General features: G+C 46.0%; 1 protein-coding gene across 1 annotated transcript in view; it reads left to right on the plus strand.

The window, feature by feature from the left end:
- The first annotated feature begins 393 nt into the window (after window positions 1-393).
- CCDC180 (coiled-coil domain containing 180) overlaps window positions 394-25,780 on the plus strand; it is an 87,298-nt gene continuing 61,911 nt past the window's right edge. Inside the window, 14 exon segments of the mRNA XM_011939465.1 lie at window positions 394-438; window positions 440-480; window positions 2,906-3,069; window positions 3,792-3,938; window positions 6,881-6,882; window positions 16,042-16,110; window positions 16,284-16,433; window positions 17,667-17,857; window positions 20,359-20,447; window positions 21,490-21,599; window positions 22,631-22,759; window positions 22,856-22,966; window positions 23,088-23,183; window positions 25,261-25,424. Coding sequence (XP_011794855.1) covers window positions 394-438; window positions 440-480; window positions 2,906-3,069; window positions 3,792-3,938; window positions 6,881-6,882; window positions 16,042-16,110; window positions 16,284-16,433; window positions 17,667-17,857; window positions 20,359-20,447; window positions 21,490-21,599; window positions 22,631-22,759; window positions 22,856-22,966; window positions 23,088-23,183; window positions 25,261-25,424 — 1,508 coding nt within the window.

Raw genomic sequence — 25,780 nt, forward strand, 5'->3', positions numbered from 1 at the left:
TCTGCCCTTGAGGGACCTTCAGGACAGAAGGAGAAACATAGTCTCGAGGTCCTCCTCAGCACCCGTCCTGAACCCAGGGAGTACATATGCTAAGGGTGGTGGTGACCCAGAGGAGAAAATGACTATCCAGCCCCAGGGCAGGGCGCAGATGCCTTCTAGGGGAGTTGACACTCGAACTGCACCTAGCAGATAGAGTAGGAAGTAAACAGGAAGGAAGGTGAGGCCTTGCCAGGCAGAAGAAACAGATAAGCAAGTGTGCCAGGGTGTCTGGCAGGAGAAGGGTAGAGGGTGGCCTGCAAGGTGGGGTATAGGAGGTGGCTCACAAAGGACCTTGAGTTACCACCGGCTCCCTTCATTCCTAGGCTACCTCATAATTCACGTGGTGCAGAGCCTATGTGGCATGGCAGTCATGTACGGCCTGGTGCTGCCCATCGTTCACAACCAGGGCCTGGAGATGCTGCAAGGGCTGGGCATCGGGATGTAAGTGCTGGGCGGGTATCCTGTCATTGCCATGTTCTGAAAGCTGGTGTGCCCACCAGCTGCTATGTGGACACATGGTCTTGGCCCTGACCCAGAGATGGGTCATCATAGCAACTTATGGGGAGAGGAAACAGCATTCACAAAAGACTGCCTCTCACACCATTCCGTAACACCCTCACAACCATGTGTGTGTGTGTGTGTGGGATACATGTACATCCATTTTCCAGCTGGAAAAATTAAGGTTTAGGAAGGTAAAATGAGAGGCAAGACAGTATGATGGAAGGAGGCAGGAAATCCTGGCAAAGCTTTTGGATCCATTTCTCTACCTCTCAGTTTACACATCTGGAAGACAAAGTGAATGTTGGCTTCACTGAGCATTTAGTGTGCATCTTTTCTCATAACAGCCTATGAATTTGGTGCTTGTGTTACCTTCCATTTTGCAGACCGGGGAACAGAGGCACAGAGAGACTGAGCGTTTCCTCCAATCAGGGGGAGGACTCAGAATTGGGAGCTGGGCAATCTGAAACCAAAGCCTCCTTTTAGCCACTACCTCTCATTGCCACTCAGGGGATGTCAACACACCATGCAGTGCTCTCTGGGGCCCCTCCCTGCTCTGAGCTTCTTGATTCCATACTTGCCACCTGTGAGTTGGAGGCAGAGCCTGTCCTGTCCACTCTCTTATGGTATTCTCAGGAACTTCCGAGAACCCCATTCCATTTTTAAATTCCCAACCTGTTAAACTGCTCACCTAGCTACCACCCCTGGTGAAAGGGACATCGGTGAGATCCTGGAGTAATGGTCTGTGGTCTGGAGCTAGAAGACCTGACCATGTGGTCTTGGGAAGGTCACCTCCCCTTTGTGAGCCTCGATTTTCTCTGCATAGTGGGCATGGGAATGCCTTGTAAGCGTAAAGCATGGAATTCACATTATCATTGTTCTGCTGGGTGGTCAACCTGTCTCCTCTCTCTCACTGGGCATCAGAGAAGGGTCTGGCAGAAAGGAAAAGGCTGCCTCAGGATGGCCCCACCTTGTGTTTCAGCCTCACCATATCCATCATCGTGGGTCTCATGATCCTGCAGATGTGGATTGCTGCCAGCTTCTTCCTACAGCCAAAACTGGGCACAGCTGACAAGCAGAAGCCCCTGGCTCTCAACAACAGGTGACAGTGAAGGAGGGAATGAGGGAATTGTAGGCCTTTGGCTTCAGCCATCTCTGGGTTCTTCCCTGTCCCCCATGCCAGGTTCCTGGGTGGGCCCCACATTCTCTGAGAGGGTGAGGTACAGTGGGTCAGTGGTGGGCTCTGGAGCTGGACTGGCGGGATCCAGATCCTAGCTCTACCCCTTAGGAGCCATGTGACATGCGGGATCTTACTCAACATCTGTGAACCTCAGTTTCCCCATTTACAAATAATTGTGCATACCTCAAAGAGGCGTTGTGAGGATGAAATGTGTCAAAATATGAACTTAGAACAATAGTGCATGGCACATGGAAATCCTTTCTAATTTCATTCATTCAAAGCCATCCATTCATTGGGGGAACAATGTGGGCATGAGGGTAAAGAAATAATCCCAGCACAATCTGCCTGTGAGAAGCTCAGTCCACTGGAACAGACAACAGGCACATAAACAAGGACAGAGGACACCAGGGAGCGCAAAAGGAATACAAGAGAAACCTGGAGGAGGAGAGGCAGGGGTGGTTAACGCCACTGCAGATGGGTCTCTGGAGCTGAGGTCAGCACAACGGTAGGATTTCTACAGGCAGAGAAGAGGAGAGGGTGTGGCTGGCAGCCAGCACCACAAGGACAAAGGCAGGAAGCCACAAAAGGGCAGGATGTGTTAGAAGATTGAGAATCACAAATGGTTGCCATGCAGTGGCCTTAGTGAGTGACAGGAAGGGGACACAAAGTGACAAGACCAGAAAACCCCTGGGGGCAGTGAGGGGGCTGAAACTCAGGATGCAAAGTTTAGGCTTTATTCCAGAGGCAACAGGAAACCACATGATCAGGTGGTCATTTGGGAAATTTCCTTTGGAAGACTTTGGAACAGCTGCAGCTGGGAATAGGTCCCTGGTGCAACAGACAGTGGGGAAGCCCCACCCTCTGCCATAATCAATGACCCAGCTGCAGCCCCATGAAATTTCTTATCATGCAGGAAGCCTCAAACCCCAAGGATCACATGAAACAATGACTGTCCCCACTGACATTCATCCTTCAATGTGCTCAGTGGCCCCCACACTGTACCTGAGCCATTCCTCACACCAGTGCTGTGAGGTGAGGGCAATCGGCTCCCCTTTAAGGCACAAGGTCACAAAGCTTTGAGCCTGAACCTATAGGATTTGATCCTGGGTCTGGGGGACTGCAGAGCCCACCTGCCCAGCCACCTTGCTCTATTGAAAGGTGATGCCTTGGGCTGGCTTCTATTTGCAGGAAAGCGTTCCACAACTTCAACTACTTCCTGTTCTTCTACAACGTGCTACTGGGCCTGGGTGCCTGCCTTTCCAGGCTGCTCATCAGTTGCCTCCTTGGCACGTGGCTGATTGCCCGCATCGACAGGACTATCATGCAGAATGGCTATGAGGGAGCAGACATGGGTAAGTGACCTGGTCACATCCTCTGGAGAGGGCTGGTCTTGCACCTCTGTGGCAGCTGCCTGGGAAGACAAGTAGCAGAGGCCCGGAGTTCATGCCTTTCATTTATGCTCAGAGTTTATCTTCCAGCGGAGGCCATACAGCTGAGTAGTAAAGACACATTCAGCCCCCTGGTCAAAAGAGAATTCAAGGCTATTACATTTCTGCCCATTTGGCAGACCTTTGGGGTATAGAGGAGGAGGAGTCAAAGGTAGTCAAATTCTGTCTGAACACTTAGAAGTTAATTTATGAATGCATAACTCTGAAAATTTTTAGGAAGAACATATCTCAGAATTATTAGTGGTGTTAGCTGGAAACAGTGCAGAAGATGTTCTGTTCAGTTGAAATGCTCCAAATTCAAAGCCATTTCTGATGAAGCAAAAGTAGTTTGTATTTTATTTTGAGCCTGATCATTCATTCACTCATCTATTCAATAAATGTACTGATGCTTGCTTGGGATTAGCCACAGCAGCTCCTAACCCTTTGAGCTTTGAGTTCCCCATAAAATGGCCAGATTAGAATATGATCTCTAAGAGTCCTGCAGATCTTTCTACCTCATTTTGTAGATTCTCAGAAAAGACTCAGGCACCAATGGAGAGCAAACTGGCTCGTAGTTATATCATGAAAAGCACAAATGGGGCCATGTCAGGAGGTACTGCCTGGCCTGACCTGCCTCTGGATTTCAGGGTTCAGTGCATGGATCGGGATGCTCTATGTGGACCATTATCACACCAACCCTGTGCTCGTCAGCTTTTGCCACATCCTGATCGCAAATCACAAGGAGAAGAAACTGCAGCAGACCACCAAATACTGGTGTCTAAATCAATCGGCAGGTAACGGCTCCTGTTTGAGCCTATGCTGGATTCAGACAGCAGGAAGTAAATACCCCAAGGCTCCCTGGGATCCCTGAGGTGCCCCAGGTTCCACTTTTCCTGCTCCTTTTCTCTATACTCCATGCCCCGGGTGCCCTTGAACTAGGAAGCCCAGGAGGCTTAGCTCCCAGTCAACCTGATGATGGGACCCACTCAGGCCTTGTGTCCTTGTCCTGTTAGGTGGCCTCCTGCCTTGTTCCTGGAAATGAACTCTAGTTCTGCTAGTGGAGTTCTCCATATCCCATTTGTTTGAGTCTCCAACCCATATCCCAGGCTACATGGCAGATGCCTTCCAAGATGAGGCTACAGTTTGATGATTCTGCCCTGTTGCTTACCACAAGATCTCTGAGGCTCTCTGCCTCGCTAGGGCTCAGACTGTGTTAATTGCTATTCCCAACACTGCAGATACTCAATTCTAAAGGACAACTTACATCCCTTCAACCTCCCTCATGTCCCCAGGAGTCCCTGTCCAGCTCCTTCTGCCACATCTTACACATTCCAGGCAGCCCTTGCAAACACTTTGGAGAGGGAGTTCCCCTCCCTGAGACCCCTCACTCCTTCAGTCTGTCTGCTCTGATTCTATCCTAGGTCCCCGTGTCTCAGCTAGGTCCAGAACAAGGTGGTTCCTGTTGCAGACCCTAATCAACAACCCAAGACTCATCATACACAGAAAATTAAAATCAGGGCACAGTTCTCAGGAATCCCAAATTCTGATGGCATGCTTGGAGAGCTGACGCTGGCCCCCATCATCTGCTCCAAAGCCAGGCTAGGACATCTGCCACCAAGAGAGGGCTCAGTCTAACCAGAAGCTGTCCCCTGCAATGAAATGGGATGGCACAGCACCATCCATGCAGATGGCAGACAATATTGGCCACTCATGGGATGGCCACCTGGGCTGAGGAATGAAGTCTCAGGACTATTTCACTCCCTTGGCAAAAAAGATTAAAAAACTAAAGAAAAATCTGTTGAACAAACTTTGCCCATTAATGACTTCCACTATCCGTTGTGGGTAGGCATCCTTGGAGAGTTACCTGTTAAAAAGCACTTAGTTTACCTACAAAGCAGAATTTTATGTCAATGGAGAAGGTGGTAAAATGTGTACATCAGGAGAGTTTAACCATTAGATCCCATTTTTCTCTGGAACAGAATGTGGATTTCAGTATCCTCATTGCTTCCTTCTTGCCAGGCTTTATGGTGGATGTGAGAGAAGGAAATCCATGATCCTGGCCCCAATGTTGTTGGACAAGCAGGCACACAACAGGCTTTCTCTCCCATTGCCACTGGGATGAGGAATGGATCGGAGCTAACTTGGGCCTTAGTCATAAAGCAGATGCACAGATTCTCTCTAATAAGGGTGGGATTACTTGGAAAAGCCACCTGTCTGAAGATACAAAGACAGGGTAGGCAGGTATTCTAGGTGGGGGATCACAAGAGTAAAGTTGTGTGAGCAAGCAAGCCCCAAGCATGTTTGAGGAAGGTGAGTCATGTGACATGTCGTGGTGCAGAGCTTTAGGGCTGGCCAGGACCATCCCAAGAAGGGCGAAACGTTGTGCCAGGAGACTTGGACATTTGTCCTGTGCAAAGCCCAGTACTTAACCACATTTCATGCTGAAGCACAAAAACCTGGCCCAGGACCTGTACAAAATCTGTCCATTCAAAATTCGTTATGAAGCTTCTGCAGTTATTATGAGGATCCCACCAACAGGGCAAAGGGGAATCCCCATTCCCCTCATGAGTCCAAGAGCAATTGTAATTCAGTTGTTATTGTTAAGCACCTAATGTAAACCTAGTCCTGTTGCTAGGTGTTTGCCAGCATTGTCTCTTTTTAGTTTAATCTCTAACTGAGCTTTATTATCCTGCTTTTTAGAAACTGAGAAAACCAAGACTCAAAGTGTTGGGATTCCCATGCCACCACTTTGTAGGTGTGTGATAGCAGCCCAATTACTTTGCCTTTATTCACTTTTCTTATCTATAAAAAGACAGTAATACCCCCTAACACCTAAAATTGTTTTGAGGAAAAAAGTGAGTTAATAGAGGCAAACACTCTTAAGATAGTGTCTCACACATCCTAAACTCTCAATAGATATTAGCTATTGTTATTTGTCATATAACACTTTGTGATGATCTGATTAATATCTGCTCACTCAACATGAAGAAGCTTTATTTGGGACCACTAGGCCTCATTGCTTTCTAGGGATCAGATGAGGTAGACACAGAATGTATTAACAGAAGCATAATATTTAAAAGAACCCAGTGTCAATCTTAGGTAGTAGAGCTTCAGGACTGCCTGTTCCCATGCCACCCTCAGGCAGGCTCAGACAAGACACCAAGGGTGTCTGAAGACCCTGGGTAGCCTTCAAGGTCACAGGCATGAACACAACCTGAGGAACTTGTGAGACATATCAAAAGAACCAACATACACATTATAAGAGTCCCATTAGGGGAAGAAAGAGAAAAATAAGAAGAAAAATATTTGAAAAAATTAGTGGCTGAAAACTTTCCAAATTAGATGAAAGACATGAATCTACACACCCAAGAAGCTTAATGAAGCTGGATAAACTCAATGAGATATACACTGAAACACATTATAGCCAAGTTGTTGAAAATCAAAGATGAAGAAAAAAATCTGGAAAGATGCAAAGGGGAAAAGACTCATCACAAGTGAATGATCCTCAATAAGATTAACAGTGGATATCTTATCAGAAACCATGAAGGGCAGAAGGTAATGTGATGATATATTTTAACTGATGAAAGAAAAAACTGCCAATCAAAAATTTTATATTTGGAAAATCGTATCCTTTGAGAGAAGAAGAAATTCAGATATTTCCAGATAAACAAAAGTCAAGGTAGTTTTTCACTAATAGACCTGCCATAAAAATATTTTAAGTGAGTTCTTCATGCAGAAGTAAAAGTATATAGTACCTCAAAGCCATGTGAAGAAATAAAGATCACTGATAAAGGCAACTTCATTAATAAATAGAAAGCCCAGTATTATTGTATGTTTCATTTAGAGTGCCTTTATTTCCTCTATGACTAAAAAAGCAAAAGCATAAATCACTTATGATAAATCTACGTTATTGGGCACACAATGTATAAAAATGCAATCTATGACAGTAACTTTATAAAGGGGAAGGGATGAAAATGTGTGGGAGCAGGGTTTGTTTATAATTGAAACTAAGTTGGCATCAGTCAAACTAGGTTGTCATTTAATACCCAAGGTAACAACTAAGAAAATAACTAAAAACATGCAGAAATGGGAAATGAAGATAATCAAAATAGTACGCTATAAAAAAATCAACTAAACACAAAAAGACTGAAATGAATGAATTGAAGAACAAATAACATATGAGACATACAGAAAACAAATAGATAAATAGCAGAAATGTATCCTTCCTTCTCAGTAATTACTTTAAATTTAAATGTATTAGAATCATCCAGTTATAAAGCAGGGGTTGGCAGAGAAGATAAAGAACATAATCTGTCTATATACTGTCTACCAGAGACTTATTCTAGATCTATAAACAAAAAAGATTGAAAGTAAAATGATGGAATAAGATATTCTATGCAAGTCATAACCGAAAAAGAGCCAGAGTGGCTAGATATTATCAAAACAAAAAGATTTTCAGAAAAATGGGTTAAGGAGATAAAGAAGTGCATTATATATTGAAAAAGGGTTTAACCCACCAGGAATATATAACAATTATAAACATATGCATATATAACATTAGACTCCAAAACATACGAAGCAAAATTGACAAAATTGAAGGGAGAAATAGACAGTTTTACAATAATAGAGACTTCAATACCTCATTTTCTTTCTTTCTTCTCTTTTTTTTTTTTTTTTTTTTGTGAGACTGGATCTGACTTCATTGCCCAAGCTGGAGTACAGTGGTGTGATCTCAGCTCACTACAACTTGCACCTCTTGGGCTTAAGCAGTCTTCCCACCTCAACCTCTTGAGTAGCTGGGACTACAGGCATATGCCAGCACGCCTGGCTAATTTTTTCTTTTTTCTTGTATTTTTTTGTAAAGACGAGGTTTCACCATGTTGTCCGGGCTGGTCTCGAACTCCTGGCCTCAAGTGATCGACCCACTTTGGCCTCCCAAAGTGCTGTGATTACAGGCATGAGCCACTGTGTCCAGCCAATACCTCACTTTCAATGGATATAAAAACCAGACAGAAGATTTATAAGGAAATGGAGGACTTGAACAACACCATAAATCAATAAGTTCTAGCAATACATACAAAACACTCTATAAAATAACAAAAGAACATGTATTCTTCTCAAGTGTATATGGAAACTTTTCCAGGATAAACCATATGTTAGGCCCTTTAAAAGTCTTAATAAATTTTAAAAGACTGAAATCATATGATCATCAAGAAGTACATGCAGACTGCTCTAAAACAAAACTCATTGGTTTCAGTGACTCATTTCAGGACTTGGTGTTAGTTCACTGGGAGAAGATAGCTGTTTCTAGGCAAATGTCCTGGCCCAAGTGTCTTATCTGAAATACTGCAGGTCAGAGAAGATTTCTGTGATAAGTTCTATTCTGTTATTCTGTTAACAAGCATGAAGGAGATATGCAGGTATTTCAGAATGCAAGCGTGAGGGCTTCTGCTTTATGGATCCTCCCTGACACTATTTTGGTTAGAGTTTTGACACAAGTGACTCCATTTTGTATTGTTCACTTCCACATTAGATACTCCCCATGAGACCACAAGGTACAGGCTGGGAGAGAGAAGGCATTGTAACAAGAGTAGGAACCACAGGCATTTGGACCACTTCTTCTTGTAACTTATTTGTGCCTTCAGGTCCTGTTTAGGCTCAATCATATGTGTGTGTGTATATATATATATAAAAAACACTTCCATTGGATGATGAAGTGTTGCTGTGCATGGCAACTTTATGGGTTGGTGGATCAGATAACACCAAGTTCATGATGGGCAGCTCAGGGCACGTAGCAACTTGGTGGCCCATGCATGATCAAGCATTCAGTTTCTCCTAAGTCCCAGTAGCAGGTCAAGAGCCATCTCTTAAAAGAAGATTAGTTATCTGTAGATGATGGTAGTACCTTTCTCCAAAATCCTAAAGACAGGAGCTGCAATTTACCTATAGGATGCCAAAGGCTCTCAACAGCATCCCTATCTGCTGCTAACACTTCAAGTACCATTGAGTCTGCTGGATCAATGGTACTTGTGGCAGACCAAGTGGCAGACCAGCTTGGACAGCTGCCTGGACCTTTGCAGAACCTTCTCCTATTTTTCTAACCCACTCAAAACTAGCAGCTTTTTGGGCCACTTGGAAAGGCCAGAGTAACATACTTAAATGTAAAATGCGTTGCCTCCAAAATCCAAACAGCCCCACCAGGCATTGTGGCTCTTTCTGGTTGTAGGAAGAGCTAGATGCAACATCTTTCCCTTCACTTTAGAAGGGATAGGTTCACATACCCCACACCACCCAACCCCTAAAAATTTCACTGAGGCAGAAGTCTTATGAATTATAGTTAGATTTATTTCCCACTTTTCTGACATGCAAATGTCTTACCAATAAGTCTAGAGTAGTTGCTACTTCTCATTCATTAGGTCCAATCAGTCTAATGTCATTAACGTAATAGACTAGTGTGATATCTTATGGCAAAGAAGGGTGATCAAGATACCACAAGAATGTTTCAGTTCTCCTGAAATCAATGTCAGTTCAGAGCCAGTGTCCAGCAGTCCTGAAATGTCTGATTATTTCCTTTTCCTCAATACACAGCTACCTTGGTAAAGAGCTCTATGTCCCTTGTGGAAGGCTGAGAGATTAACATTACTGTCTAAATTTTCAGTTGTGTCCTTCCTTGAGGGGGCCCAACTTCCCCTTCATTCAAAGGGTTCCAAGTGTATAAACAGGCTCAAAACTTGGAATTGATTGAGGAGCCATGATTTTTTGTTTTTAGATTCAAATTAGACTTTTGGTGACTTGACCTGGAATTTTTCTGCTTATATGGATCATATAAGAATTTAGTAGACTTCCTATCTATTTCACTTCTAAGAACACTGTAATTAACTAGTCCTACAATATGCTGTAGTCAAGCAAAAGAACCCAGAAAAGTGAAGTAATTTAGTCTGAGTCTGAAGACCTGAGAACCTGGGAAGCTGCTGATGTAAATGAGTAGCCAACATTATAGGTCTGTGCAAGTCAGATAATTCTGATTGTTTCTTTGACTCAGCTATTCATTATGGTAATTTAGCCCACCTTGTCTGGGCTGTTGAGCCTCCACTTGATCCCTGCCAGTCCAAAATCCAAATACTCTCATTGCATTTAGGTTTTCCAGTTGAGTGACTGCTGTTTCCACTGTAAGGTCTGGCCTACAGAGAAGAGAGATTGCAGAGCACTTTAAGGATACTGGAGCTCCTCTCACAAATTTATTTCTCAAAGTATTGGAGAAAAACATGTCTTCTGGACCCTTTGGTGTGGGTGATTGGGTTTTAAATGACAAATTCACATTAACATTCCAGTATCCTTGAGCCTTTAAGTCCCTTCTTCTACTTTAAACCAAGAAAGATCAGTCTTTTCCAATTTGCTCATCTTTTGATCCGTGACTCAGCAAACTGACCAAACAAATTGTTAGAGCTCTTTCTAACTTCTCAAGCTGCAAAATCTCTGCTTAGTGAGCCCATTTAATAAATTCAGTCTGGTTCAGCCTTATGCTCCTTCACCATTATCCCATACCTTTAATATCCATTCCCACACATGTTCTCTGGATCACTGCTTATATAAATTAGTAAACTCAAGCAGATCTTCTGGAGTGTAGTGTACCTCCTCATGCGTCACACTTTGTACCTAACCTTAGGGGCCTGCTGGAACTTGAGTCTAGTTAGAGGTCTAGAGAGGGGTGGTGGGGGTAGATCTTGAGAAGAATCATCATTATTATCTTTCATGGTAACTACCTCATATAAGGCTGTTATTTCTTCAGACAATGCAGGGTTGATGCCCTCAGATAGAGGTTGAATGGCTGATACCACTGTGGGTGGGAAGCTATTTCTGTTGGGAGTGGGAAAGCCCCTTTTTCTGGGAGTGGGGATACCTCTTCCATTGGCAAGAAGACTTCAAAATTTAGAAGCTCTGTGTCCCCAGCTTCATCAAAATTTTCTCACACATCCCCATCCCAACGTATAGAACCCTGTTTCCCAATGAAGGCCTGAACTTTAACAGTGGACCCCCTGGGAGGCTTGGAGTTCAACTTGCTTGTAATTCGTCCAATTGCTGGGATAAGATCCTGTGTCTGATTTTCAGTAATTTCAGTCCTGCAACTACAGGAGATAAGTCTCTCCCTCAGGGCACACCTAGACACTCTGAATTAAGTCATTTATGTAGCTCTTGAGCTTGGAATTCAAATACTTGACTCAAATAGCTTTTCTTTCACCTCTTTATCCAGTAGTGAAAGCAATCAACCAACATTATTATATTTCTTAGTTTTCAAAAAATGTTTGGAAGTATCATACACAGACTTACTTACCTCTTTCCTTCTTATAAGTGGTTAATTAGAAGTACCCAATCCAGATATTTTGCACATCTCTATAAATAGTTCACTACATGGACTATCAGTGCTCTCTCTATTACTGGAAATAAAGTCATTAGCATCTTTATATCTAAACAGATTAGAGAGCCATTTTCAGAAACCCCAAAACCAGTTCAGAAAACTAATCCTTAAAATTTTTTTCCTCTATTCTTAGTGTCAAAATCTGTGTGTGTTAGAGTTCTCCAGAGAGACAGAACCAATACGATAAATAGAGAGATAGATATAGATATATAGGTATAGATAGCTAAGAGAAGATTTGTTATGATTACAGAGGCTGTGAAGTCCTACACTATGTTATAGTCAAGCAATACAACCAGTAAAAGTAGTGATGTAATTCAGTCTGAGTCTGAAAACCTGGGAACCTGGGGAGCCACTGGTGTAAATTCCACAGTCAGAAGGCATGAGAACTAGGATCTCCAATGCCCAAAGGCAGGAGAAGTTGGATGTCCCAGTTCAGAGAGAGAGAGAGAGAGAGAATTCACCCTTCTTTCACCTTATTATTATACTTGGGCCTTCAAAGGATTGGATGATCTCTACTCACATTATATAGGTCATTTTTTTTATTATTCAGCCTACTGATTCACTTGCTTATCTCTTCTGAAAATAGCCTCACAGATACACCCAGAAATGTTTTCTTAGCTATCTGGGCATCCCTTAGCCTAGTCAAGTTGACACATAAAAATAACTATCACACAAATACTTGGGCAGGGCTAGCTTCCTCTGGTCTTTCCGGTCACAGCAAAAAATGTCACCTCAATGAGAACATTTCTGAACCCCCCACCCAATGACTTTCCTGCCCCACTCTCAGCACTCTACTAGAAAGTGGAGGACTTACATTACCAGATATTGGGACTTAGTTTAAAACTATAGTAATGAAGGCTGTGTGTGCTACAAGTGCAAGGATAGAAATGAAGAGAAATAGAATACAGAGCCCAACTCAGACCCACACATTTGGACATTTTATGTATGATGAAAGAGGTGTGCAGAACAGTAGGGAGAAGATAGTCTTTTCAGTAAGTGGCCCAGGTCAGCTGGTTCTCCATATGGGAAAGAAATGAATCTTGACTCCTAACTCATACACTATAAACAAAAACCAATTCCAGGTGGATTGTAAATTTAAATGTGAAAGTTTAAAACAATATTTACAGTAGATAATATCAGAGAATGTTTTCATGACCTTGAGGCAGGCAAGGATTCTTAGGTAGGACACAAAGTGTACTGGCCATAAAGAAAAAAATGGATAAATTGGGACCTATTAAAATTGTAACATCACTTCATTGAAAGACACCTTCAAGAGAGTAAAAAGGCAAGAACAGAATGGGAATACATATTTGCCAGATTTATGTGAAAAAGCCTCATATTTATGATATGTAACTAACTCCCATAAATGAATGAGAAAAAAGACAGACAATCTGCCAGGAAAATTGGGCAAAAGATTCCACATTCCACAAAAAGACATTCCACATCCAAATGTCCAACCAGTATATGAAACGTGTCCACATCATTACTAATCAGGAAAATGCAAATTAAAACCATAATATGATACTACCATGTAGTGGCTAAAATAAAAACAGGAGACAATATCAAGTGTTGGTGAGGATGTAGAGCAACTCGAACTTTCATACACTGTTGTGTGTAAACTGATACAACCATTTGCAAATTCTTTGGTAGTATCTCTTAAAGATGAACATACACATATTCTATGACTCAGCAATTCCACTCTTAAGTATACACCCAATACAAATGCCTACATATGTTCACCATGCAAAAGAATGGTCAGAACAGCATTATTATTGGTAGTCTGCAAATTGAAAAAATCCAAATGTGTATCAATAATAGAAAGGATTAACAAAATGGGGTATATATTTTTTAATAATGGGATACTATACAGAAATAAACTATAGACACATTAAAATATATATATGGGCTTAGCCTGGTTGCTCATGCCTATAATCCCAGCACTTCAGGAGGTTGAGGCAGGAGGATTACTTAAACCTAGGAGTTCATGTGGGCCACGTCGTGAGACTCTGTCTCAACAAAAAATAAATAAAAATTAGCCAGGTATAGTGGTATATGCCTGTAGTTCTAGCTACTTGGGAGGCTGAAGTGGGAGGATTGCTTGAGCCCAGGAGTTTGAGGTTACAGTGTGAGCTGTGATTGTGCCACTGCACTCCAGCCTGGGTGACAGAGCAAGACACTGTCTCAAAAAAAAAAGTATGAAACTTACAAACATAATGAAATAAGCCCAACATAAAAGAGTCCCCATTTAAATAAAATTTTTAAAGAAGCAAAACTAATTCAGAAGTTAGAATATTTGTTATCCTGGGGGAAGAGAGGGCAGTGACATGACAAGTACACAAAAGGGGCTTCTGGAGAGTTGGTAATGCTCTATTTCTTATGGGTACTGGTTACTAGGCACGTTCCTTTCAGATAATTCACTGAGCTATCCACTTATGATTTCCATACTTTTAGATATGTATGCTATGCTTCAACATGCACATCCAATCAGTTGGTTAAATAACTTTTTTCCTGGTTAGTCACAGATCAGGTGGTTCAAGACTCGAATTACAGGGTCTAGATTCATATCCTAGATCTTCCTATCTTGGAGATCTTGGCCAAGTCACTGACTCTGAATTTCAGTTTCTTAATCTGTAAAATGGGTTAGTTAAGGCACCCTTCTCATAGTTATTGCAGGCATTAAATCTTCTCATTAAATATTTGCTCTTGTGGTGGTCCTCATTGCTCTGCTTTGTCTGGACTATGCAGAAGACAGACAATAGTCTGGGATAGAGGAAGGAAAAGATGGGGTCAAGAGACATTTTCAAAGTTAAGAGTGAGAGGGAAAATATCAAAGATGATGCTGAGCTACAAGAAAAAGATCCAGAGGCCCTGGTGTCATTCTTTCCATTCCCTGTCTCTGGCTTTTTGCCCATATCTAAACACAGGAGGTGGACTAACCAGATGATCTCTAACTGGTTAGTCTTTCCAACTATGATATTATCAGGTTGGGAGGAGAATGGAAATGCCATCCAAAAGGCAAACACGAATTTCCACGTTTGATCCAAACTCAAACACACAGTCTCAAAAACTTGGAAGTTAAGGGAGGTAAATTCTCAGTGGCAGGATTATGGGTTATTTTACTTTCTCCATTGAAGTTTTTCTGTTTTCTAATTTTCTGCAATAAATATGGAGTTCAATTAAAACAAAATGCCATACTTGACATATCCATGCCTACTATTTATAGCCATATAATTTTTAAAAAGAAAGAAACCCCTAAATTACAGATGTGCCTGGAACCAGAACCCAGAAAGCATCTGGGTAGGGAAAATAGTTTCTAACGTTCAAGGCCAAAGCCAGTAGGGCCTCCTTGGATGGGAAAGAGATATGAGACTGCAAATAATTCCTGGACATTACCTATTTGTTATTGTGTTTTCATCCCTTCCCTCAGTCACCTACACGTTTTCTTTCTCCAGCTAAAATGAATCTAATCTTTGTTACAGTACTTCACCTTGTTAATAAAACCCAGGACCAAAGAATGAGCATTTATTAGCAATCGTAACATATCACTGCCAAAGTGAGGGATTCTGTAAGAAGGCGCTGGGTGTCTCATATATATGGGAAACCCTAGGCCACGTTCAGTGCCAACCACAAGCATTTTCATCTCTGGCCAGGCAAGCCTTGATCCCTGAATTTTGAACTCTCAACCTCTTTTAAACTGAGACACAGATGGTGTCTTCCAGAGTCTTTCAGCTTCTAACTTACAGGCAAACACTACCATATGCTGTCTCCCAGCAGAGATTGGTTTTAACTAAGGCAAATAAGATAGGATGGACTTCGTTGACCATGATGGCTCAGTGCTACATCTCATATATCCTACCACCTTTCAGAACATTTAATCGTGCTGCTCCTGGCGGCCCTTGGGTTGTAGTCCTTGTAGAGAGGAGAAACTGGCATTGAAGAAAGTAGTTGAGTTTTACTACTCCACGTGGGGCGCTCCCATTACTAAGAGCAACCTCCCCTCCCTGGGAAGAAAAGCGTGGGCGGGGCCAGGGCAGTCCCTCCCCTCCGCGTTGCCTTGGAGACCATGAGCGTCCAGCTGCAGCTGTCGCTGGATCGTCCCTGGCTACCTTGAGAGGTGCTTTCTGCAGGCGGGGACGCGCCCAGGCCGGGTGCAAGGCCTCCCTCCAATCTGCCGGGCTGAGGGGGATGTCCAGCGGCTGCTCAGTCTATTTGGGGGACTAGGGAGGGGGATGGGAGGGGCTGGTTGAGTCTTCTCAGCACACAGTAGGCGCCTAATTAGCGTGACCTGAATCAGGGTACTCTCTCCCTCCAATTCTCCTTCCCTGTGTCCCATGGAGGGTGGGTTAGGGTCCCGGATGAGAGTTCAGCGCCGCGTTGGAGTTCCAATCCCAACCGACATCTTGAGTGCTGTTAACTTTTCCCAGAAGAGCATGGCAGAGTGAAGCACAAACAATAATCCTGTATCATTCGCGTTCCCAAAGTCCCTTCGGATTTGCGCCCTGCGCGGCGGGGAGAACCGGCCTCCTGCTCGAGTTTGGAGCTCATCTGAGGTTAGTTTCATCAGTTCGTTGAAAGTTAAGACCCTGAGTCGACGTTCCCCAGGCCCCTATCCCCCAGCAGAGAGTCCTTCCTCGGGAGTCCCGCCCTGGGTGCCGCCTCCAGGGCAGACGTCGTCCCGCCTGGACCTGACCTGAGCTTGGGACGGGCGGTTTCCCAACCTCAGGAATTGGAATTGAGACACCAAAGCTCAGACGCGTTTCCTGGACGACGGCTTCCCGGCAGGGGCATACAGCCAGCGGACAAGATGTCGTCAGTGGGGAAGGTGACCCAGGTTCCGAGTGGGAAAGCCTACCAGCAGATCTTCCAGGCTGAGGTAGGAGCTGCCCTCTGTCCCCCTGTTCTCCATTCCTCTTCCCTTGCTTTCTTCCAAACTTCCCTCCCTCCCAGAATAAAACAAGGGCTTTGAAATTACTTTGATTTTTAAAATAATTCTTACTGGTTCTTAAATTGTACCAACACAAAATTAGAATGTGGGTCCTTGAAAATTAGAAAACTTAAATTAAAATTTTAAATGTAAATTACTCAGAAATAGCCTGGATGGAACCACTGGGTGACCTCTCTTTTTCCCCATGTATAACAACATGTCTAATTTTTGTATTTAAAAAATAGGCTTCATTCTGTGCTAGTGTTTTGAAATTTGCTTTTTCTCCGTAACAGTATCTCACAGACCGTTTTCTATGCCCGTGGGCACCCATGTATTTCACCGTGCTGAGTGGCTGCCCGCTTGTTGATCTAGGACTCCCATAACTGTATTAAAGTGAAGCCCTCTTGACAACAGTGTAGGTTATTGAAATTGCCTTGTCTTCTCTAAAGCACTGTATAGACAAAACAAGATCTTAAAAGGAACACACAGACCCGAATCCTTCTTTTGAAGTTCTGTACTGCTTATTTAAAAGGGATCTGCGTTCCTAATTTGAGCCCTAAATAATTCTCTGTAAAACCTCTGGAAATTATAAAAGTATAAAGAAACCAAAAAACAATTACATCACTCACACGATCCTGCTCTCTCTAAGGCCATTCTTAACTCTTGGCATATTTCCTCCAGGGCCTTTTCCTATGCATTTTAAATTTTGAGATCATACTGTTTAATTTTGGTTATAATTTTTAATTTGTGTGTTTAAGTGATGTGTTTAACAATATATCGTCTCCTAAACATTTCCTGAGGTTATAAAAAATTCTTTGTGGGTCTCATCTTTAACAAATGCCTAACATTCCATCAAACGGACATACCATGTTTACTCAGCCAATCCCTATTATTTCTCAGTTCTATTTTTCCAGTTTCTTGTGATTATAAAAAAGCCTGAGATGTTCATCTTGATCTTCATTTAAGGTTCTTAAAAAGAGGCCTTCCTTGAAGTGGCTGGGTGACTGTTACTGGGAGGAGAACTCTCCTGTAGGGATATGCCCTGGGGTTGAAGGCCTCCCTGAAAAGTGCCTTTCTATACAGCTCTCTGGATGTCTTTCTAGACAGCCACCATCAGCCTGAGAGTGCTGGGGAGTCAGCAGCTCTGACCACTCCCCCATCCCTGGTCCTCCCTGGATTCAGGTGCAGCTGGTCCACTCCCTGGCGGCCACCAGGAAGAGGGCTGCAGAGCATTCTGTGACCCTGAAGAGTGGCAGGATACCCATGACGAAGAAGGTGGAGACTCCTGAAGGGGAGGTGATGTCTCCTCGACAGCAGAAGTGGATGCACAGCCTCCCCAACAACTGGATCATGGAAAACCCTGTTCTCCACAGGTAGGTCCTGCTGTCCATGCCTCACCCCCATGCACCAGGGTACCTGAGCCTTCAAAAACTCAAAAAGAGCTGGCACAAGATGAGTAGCCTGTAGGAGTGAAGTCTCAAGTACCACCCCTAAAGCAGGGAGGTTAATACCTACCTTGCAGGGTGGTTTGCTTCTCTCGCCCCCATTCCCCAACTCCCACAGTCATTATTGATTAAGTGCCTAGGGCCAGGCACTCGGTGTGGGGATCCCACCCTTAGGAAACTTGAGACCTCGAAAGTAAATAAATAAGCACATGCCCCCAATGGCAGAAAAGCTCTAACTAAGGGGACAGGCACTATGGGATGGGGGCCGGGAAAGCTCTCTGAGGAAAGGGATCACCTGAAACCAGAGGGTGCAGTATGGGGACAAGGCTCTGAGAAAGGTGGTCTTGGCCCCCTCCAGAAGTCTGAAGGTAAGTGGACCCTGAGAGAGGGCAGGAGATGAGGCTGGGAGCAGCCTTTCAGGCCATAGTCAGTATTCTGAACTTTACTTCAGTGAGCAGCTGATTTGCAGTTTTGAAGTCCCTCAGACAGCTCTGTGCAGAATGTGGGGGGCTTCAAGAAGAGGCAGGAAGGCCAGGGCACAGGACACTGCATTTGTCTTCATAACCTTGCTGGTGGCTGTGAAAGGAAAAGTAGCGATGGGCCTCAGGTGTCTCTTGGAGGCAGAACCCATGATACCTAGTGATGAATTGGAGGGGAGGAGAGAGTTCCTGAGAGCCCTTGGTCTCTGGCCTGAGTGCTGGGTGAACAGCAGAAATGCAGTTCCCTGAGATGAGAGCAGGTGGGGTCAGGCATGGAGATCAGCAGTTTCTTGTGAACTTGCAAGTTCACAGTTCCTAAGCATGCCATTTCAGTTCACTGAGCTCTGACTCTCAGCTATGGGAAAAGGAAGAAACAGATCTTCTTCCCAGGGTTCTTGAGAGAATGAAGCAGGCGTGGGGCTTCCCTTAGGCACTTTGAGTTCTATACAAGCCATAAACCCTTGCTGGGCCTGGGACTCTGGGATAGAAAGCAGGCCTCCTCTGCCTGTCTTGGTTGTTCCTTTCACCCTCTTTGGGGCAGGGACAGACCCCTTGATGAGTACAGTTCTCTGCCCTGACCTGGCCTTTGAATTTTCCCAGGAAAGCCACCCCCAAAGCTTCTGACCCTCATGCTCTTAACTCCCAACAGATGGAAAAATCCACTGGCCCACCCAAGCCCAGACTCGCGATCAGCGTTCTCTAGCCCATGTCACCCTGCCTGATGCCCCAGGTGGGGGTCCAGGGTTACAGGCAGCCTGATGCCCCAGGTGGGAATCTAGAGGAACTACCCATCAGACCCAGCTCCCTCTAGACACTCTGCAGGGCTAGCAGAGGCCAGTCTGGGCTGAACACATGAGTGGCAGAGCCAGGGCACCCTGTCTCCCTCAGGCATCAAAGCAAAGGGTGCAGATGTTTGAAGAGTCAGCCAGCCAAGGACAGTCCACCTATGTGCTCACTACCCAGGGCAGATCCCTGGGTGGGTGGAGACCAGCCCGGGGCAGGGGGTAAATCACCACTGGTATAAACCAAGCCCCAAGTCCCTGGAGCAAGTGACCAAGAAGCCAGAGTTGACAGCAGGGGTCATCATCTCAGCTCCTACAGGGCTGCCTTGGTCCAGGAGCATTTAGAATGACAAGGTCTGAAAGACCTGTCTCTAGAAGATTGGCCTGGGCTCCAGCAGCTGCAGCCCAGGCCCAGCAACTTCCTCGCTGCTAGGTCTGCACTGAGGGCTAAATGAGAAGTTGGCTGGAAAGTATTGGACATATGGGGGGCCCAAGGAATGGCAGCAGTCACCGGGAGCTGCGGGATTTCTGTGGTGCTTGCCCCATGGACAGGGCATTCACAGACGCCAATTCCAAAGCTGATGTCACATCCACCCCGCTGGTCCTCCCTGTTGAAATAGTTCCTCCTGGAACCCCAGCTGTCTCCTCCCTCACCCAAATTGCATGGGCCTTAGTGTCACAAGGATGGATCTTGGAGTCTCCTCTCTGTTGCATTCTGTGGTTCCTATAAGCCCCTTCCCCCTTTCTGGAAAATAGGGTTACCTCAAGTACATGATAGGATGGGTTGCTGAAGGAGCAAATAAGGATGCATGCCAAGAGCTAGCATGGTCTGGCTTTACTGGTCTGCTCATACCCCTTCTGATCCTCAGCTTCCCCAGGTGGGAAGTGTCTCAGGCTCCATCCACACTTGACCACCAGAGCCAGAGCAGGCTCCCTGAAGGCAGGAACCCAACCTCTCACCTAGGGACCCACGGTGTCTGCTGCCAGGGGACCCTAGGCGGTGTTTGTTGGGAACCTGGGCACTGCCTCAGGGCTCTCTGGAATCGGGGTGTGCCTAGTCCATTGCTACTGCCCACAGGCCCTCTGGAGAATCACCCCTTGGTGCCCTTATGTGCCAGAGCTGCCATGGATGGCATCGGGACTTCACTCTTCTCTGCTTGTGTCTCAGGGAAAAGGAAAGAGCCAAGAGAGAAAAAGCCCGAGAGAGTGAGAGCACCATCTCTGCCCGAGAAGTGCGGGGTCTCATGGACACTGTGGGTGAGCCTCCATTCAGCCTCAAGGCAGGCCTGTCCTGGGCCAGGGCAAGACCTGGGCAGGAGGTGGGGACGTCTCCTGGCAACTCCTCTGAGGAAGGCCCTGAGCTCCCACTGTGTTCCTCAGCTCAGTCACCTGAAGGACATTCTCCCTGAGCATCTCACCCGAGAGTCCTCACCTGTGCAGGGAGCTGGGGGAGGAGGGGAGCTGCCTGCATGGAGGGCAGTTACTGATGAAAACCAGGTGACTAAAGGATGCTACCCGCTTTCTTGCAGGTTCCCAACAGTATTTCTCATCTGCATTTTCTTCCTTCCTACCACATTGTCCTAGTTTGACCTTATCCTAATATAAAAACCTTTTTTCTTTATGATTAAAAAAAATACATGTTCACTGAAGAAAAACAAAGGAAGGAGAGAAAGAGAAAGTAAAACCTTCCCCTTCACGATGACACCTCTTCTTCTCCAAAGAGTCACCAGCCCCCACCCCAACCCACCCCCGGTTAACCCACGTGGCATCTGGCTTCCCACCTGGATAAAGGGGACAACAGAGCATGTGGCAGGAGTATAGACCTGGAAGCAAGTGGCCCAGATCCCTGCTCAGCTGCTGGCCAGCTTGGTTCTTCAACCCCCCGTGACTGAGTTTCCTCACTTGTGAAACGAGGCTAGGAATGGAAACCACCTTGTGGCCTCAGCGTGAAGACTAGCTGAGTTTGAACAATACCTACTATGCAGGAAGTACTATGGAGGTGTTGGTAGCTATCATTTCTGTATGTATTTGCTTCCATAGAACTTTTTTTTAAAAAAACATTCTGTGCATACTATTTTGGAGATTTTTCAGCGTTTAACTGTATATCTGAGGCCTCAGTCCTTCTAGCACTCATGAATCACTGTCGTCTTTTCTCTTTTTCCTTAAGGTTCTGCCACCCTGACCTGGCTCTCAGGTCCACCTTCTGAGTTGGGCCTCCGTGTGCGGGGGCTGCCTGCCTGTGCTGCCTTTTCTTGAGAGCTCTGAAGGCAGCCTCATCACCTCTGTTGTTGCTCCACAGTTCCTGAGAAGATAAGCACCAGCACCTTTCAAAGGCGTGCAGAACACAAGAGGAGGAGCTTCGAGAACGCTCTGGCCAGCTTTCAGGAGGAGATTGCGCAGGTTGGAAAGGTGAGAATCCTCCCTCTCCCTCCTCTTCCCTTCCTGTGCCATTCCAAAGGCGGGTGTGTCATGGCTCCCAGCCTCCCTTCCCCTCTCCAGCAGAGGTCCTCAGGGGCTCACAGAGCCTTAGACAGACATGGAACCGTCTCCGAGTGCCTGAGTGGCTCGTTATGAGTGTTTGTGAGCACAGCTCCCGTAGTTCTTGGAAAAGCCCTACAGGTCATGTGCTGTTATTACCCTTTTGCAGTGAGGCCCAGAGAGTCTCACCTGACTTGGTGCATAAGGGCCCAAGTCAGAACTGCTCTCCAGGTCTGACACCAAACCTAGCCTTTGGCCTCCCTGCTCAGTCCTGATGAAGGGCAGAATGGCACACCCCCCGCTGACAGCCCGGCTCTGCTGGGCTCTTATGGACTGCCCCCCATTCAGCTCTCATTCCGCTCCGGAGACCTCATCTCTAGACACACTGGTGTCTGGGATGTTCCCTAAATGAGATCAGCCTTTGCCCTTCTGGATTGCCCTGAGCCCCAGATTTCCACTTGTCCCCTTCTCCCTGAGTCTTCTCTGACCTGTGTTGCCCTGCCCTGGATTCCTGGAGCTGGCTCTGTGTCCAAAGCACCAAGAACAGGCTCTCCAGCCATGTTTCTTCATACGTTCCCAACTAGATGCCAGGTCTGCTTTCACCCTGGAGCTCTGTGGCTTTGGTGAAGCCATCTACCTGAGCCTCAGTTTCCTCATCTGAAGTAAACTCGGCATTCTTTCATTTGGCCACTTCTTTAATGAATATTTGTTGAGTGCCAACCGTAGGCTAGGCCCGATGTCAGCAAGACTGTGATGAGGATCAAATGAGCCAAGAAGGAGGGCTCAGTGCAGAGTGTGTGGCATGGCTGTGAGCTGACTAGTGAGCCTTGACTCCTTAGGTCTAGGCAACGATCATCATTTTTGAGATGGGACCATGCCTGGCACTTCCCCTATGATAGGGAGGGCTCTCTCCTTCCTGGGGATTCTGATGCCGTGGCCATCATCCCCCTGGCCTGTTGCAGGAAATGGAAGCTCTCATTGTGGACACAGCGGGACTTTTTTTGAAGAAGCTGACCGAGTCTGATGAAGAAATGAACCATCTCTTCCTAAAGGTGGAAAACGACACCAACCTTGAGGACTACACCATCCAAGTAGGGGTCCCTTCATGGCTGGGCCTGCCCCACCTGGGTCCTGCTTCTTCCTTCCCTCCCACCGGCTCCTAGCCTGACCCAGACTTCTCTGCATAGGCCCTGCTAGAGCTGTGGGATAAGGTGGCCAGGCGGTTCCTGCTGCAGAAGCAGAAGATTAAGGAGCTGGATGAGGCCCTGCACTCGCTGGAGTTCTCTCGAGTCAATAAAGTAAGTCGGCTGCAGGTGGGCTCTGTGGTGATTGTCACTTGCAGGTTTATTAGGCATCCTTCTGTTTCCTTTTAGTTCTCCAGGAAATGAGTCACTAAGTATGATACCTTGTCATTTCTAGCTAAAAGGTGTATTGAAGAAATATGCTGAAGTCATAGAGAAAACTTCATACCTCATGCGGCCCGATGTGTACAAGCTGATAAATAAAGAAGCCATGGTGAGTGGTTTTCCAGTGGGAGAAGGGGCAGGACCAGGAACCTAGGACACCCCGAACCTGGTGTCAGGAATGGTGGGCTTCTCATCTATTACGTTTCTAAGCGGCCCAGGTGGGTCTCTTAGGTAGAGAAGCAGAGTCCTTGCTATTGTAAGCATTTTTCAATAGAGATCTTTCTAAAGTACATTTCATATTTCCCTGACATCTTGAACCAGGCATACCTAATATAGGGCTATCGTCTGGAGCGCTGGTGATGTTACTGAGCACCTGCTAGGTCATGTCTCAGCAACTGTGTGCAATGCAATAGGCGCTACACTATGGAGTCATCGTTGGGGGACTACGGTGGTCTCAGGGTGGTTTCCACCTTCGCGTGACCTGCTCTGCCTGCTGTGTCTGGCTTTTCTGCCTCTTCTTGCCTCTCTTCCTACCAGTGGTCTGTGCCCATTGCTGAGCCTGCCTCTTGGCTCTGTCCCCACTGCCTTCCCCTGTCGGTGCCCCCAGCACCCCTCCCCTTGGCCGCTTTCCTTGGGGTGGAAAACACAAAATTCAAGGTTGTTCATGATGTCTCCAAAGTCAGAGCAAAGTCTGACTCCTCTGCTGCGAGAGAGGACTCCTCTTTTGGCTGCCCAAAGGCACATTGTGGGTTTCCTGGTCTTGTGCAGTGAGCTGAGCTTGCTGGATAAGGGGCCTCCTGGCAACACAGTAGGCTGAAAAGAGGACAGTGTTTAGAATCACAGATGGGTCCAGCCCACGTCAGCACCGTGGCGACCCGGATAAAGCACAGGCAAGGAGTGAGCACAGACCTTCTCCACTGTCCAGATGTGGAAGCTTCCGAAATGACTCAGCCCCTGAGCCTGGAGCTTGCTGAGTCATTTAATGAAGATAATATAGATGTTCCTCCACTTACGATAGGGTCACATCCCAATATACTCATCATAAGTAAAAAGTATAGAAAGTCAAAAATGCATTTAACACCTTCATAAACCCATCATAAAGTTGAAAGTCAAGCCATCATAAGTTGGGGACTGCCTGTAATACCTGTCAGGACTTGTTGGGAGGATAATGAAAGAGGGTCCGGCTGTGGTGGCTGTCTTCTGAGATCAGGGAGGGCTCCTAAGTTGTGCACGTTTTATCCGATAGGAGAGTCAAGGATTTCAGTGTCCCGGATGTGTTTCACTGCTTCCCTTCCCTATGCTTCACTCATTATTACAATTTGCATTTGCTACTTGCTCTACCTGTGTTTTTCTCATTTATTGTCACAAAATCCCTATGCTATAAATAGCATGAACCCCATCTTATGGCTGCGGATCTGTAGGTTGAGGAAATACTTGCCAGTGCCACCCAGCTAGGAAATACAGCTGACATCAAGCCTCAGGCTCCACTGAAAAACATTACTGGAATTTCTAGCCTCTTGAGCTTGGCAGGGTTCTCACCCACTGCCCCAGCATACTGCCACCTCCCTGGAGGGCTTTGGGAAATGTGTGGAGGCATTTGGAACCAGGGAGGATGGGGGAAGTTACTCTCATCTAAGCAGGGGCAAGGATGCTAAAGGGCAAAACAGTGCCATGCAGTGGAGGATCATCCCCATGCCCATGCCAAGGGTGCCTAATTGAGAAGCCATGGGAGGACTGCTGAAGAATGTTCTAGCTGTGGCCTCATTTTGCCATTGGGTCTCGGTTCTCCTAACAAGCGTATGTGGCTCGTCCCTGATGGCACAAGCACTCTGCTTTTGGAAGAAATTTATAAAAAGAGTAAACACTTAGAGCTCACTGAGTGCCTACCTCCCTTCACCTTCTTTAACAAACATCTGAAGTGACCTTGGAGCTGATAGGAAGCTCATGCAGTCAGGGTCTATGGTTAAACCTTCAAGGAAGACCCTTGTCCATGGCTACTCAGTGCCAGGAAGCTTCCTTGAGTGCCCACTGAGCCCTCAGTTCCCCTCAGGTCCTGCGACCACCGCACTCAGCCCTCAGCCGGCACCTCCCCTCTCCAGCCTCCCACTGCTCCTCTCTAACTGAGACTCGCCCTGACCCAAGAGAGACCCTGTCCTGTCTAGAGCCCTGTCCATCTGTGACCACAGGTCATGAACTATGCCCTGCTGGGCAACCGGAAGGCCCTTGCCCAGCTGTTCGTCAACCTGATGGAGTCCACCCTGCAGCAGGAGCTGGACAGCCGCCACCGCTGGCAGGGCTTGGTGGACACCTGGAAGGATCTCAAGAAGGAGGCCCTGCTGCACAGTTTCAGGTCAGCGCCACCCACACCACACACAGCTCCTTCTACAGCCCACCAGGGGCTGGCAGAGGCTAGGGGTGGCATTCTCCCTCACTTTTTGCCATTATTTAAAAATGCTGCTGTTTCTCTCTGCTCTTTTTAAAGGTAAAAATAGATAAAGGTATAAAGAATAAATTAAAAATCACCACTAATCTTCTCCCCACAGTGAGAAGCACAGCAAATATTTTGGTATATTTTCTCCCAGGCTCTTTTAGATCCATACAGTATAAGCGGTTTCATATTTTATTCATGAACCTTGCTTCATGACCATTCTCTGAGCTCCATACAGCTGGAAAACATTCATCCGATTATCTGTGTAATTTCCACTC

Source organism: Colobus angolensis, unplaced genomic scaffold (assembly GCF_000951035.1).
Source record: "Colobus angolensis palliatus isolate OR3802 unplaced genomic scaffold, Cang.pa_1.0 Scaffold181, whole genome shotgun sequence".
In the NCBI taxonomy this organism is placed as follows: Eukaryota; Metazoa; Chordata; class Mammalia; order Primates; family Cercopithecidae; genus Colobus; species Colobus angolensis.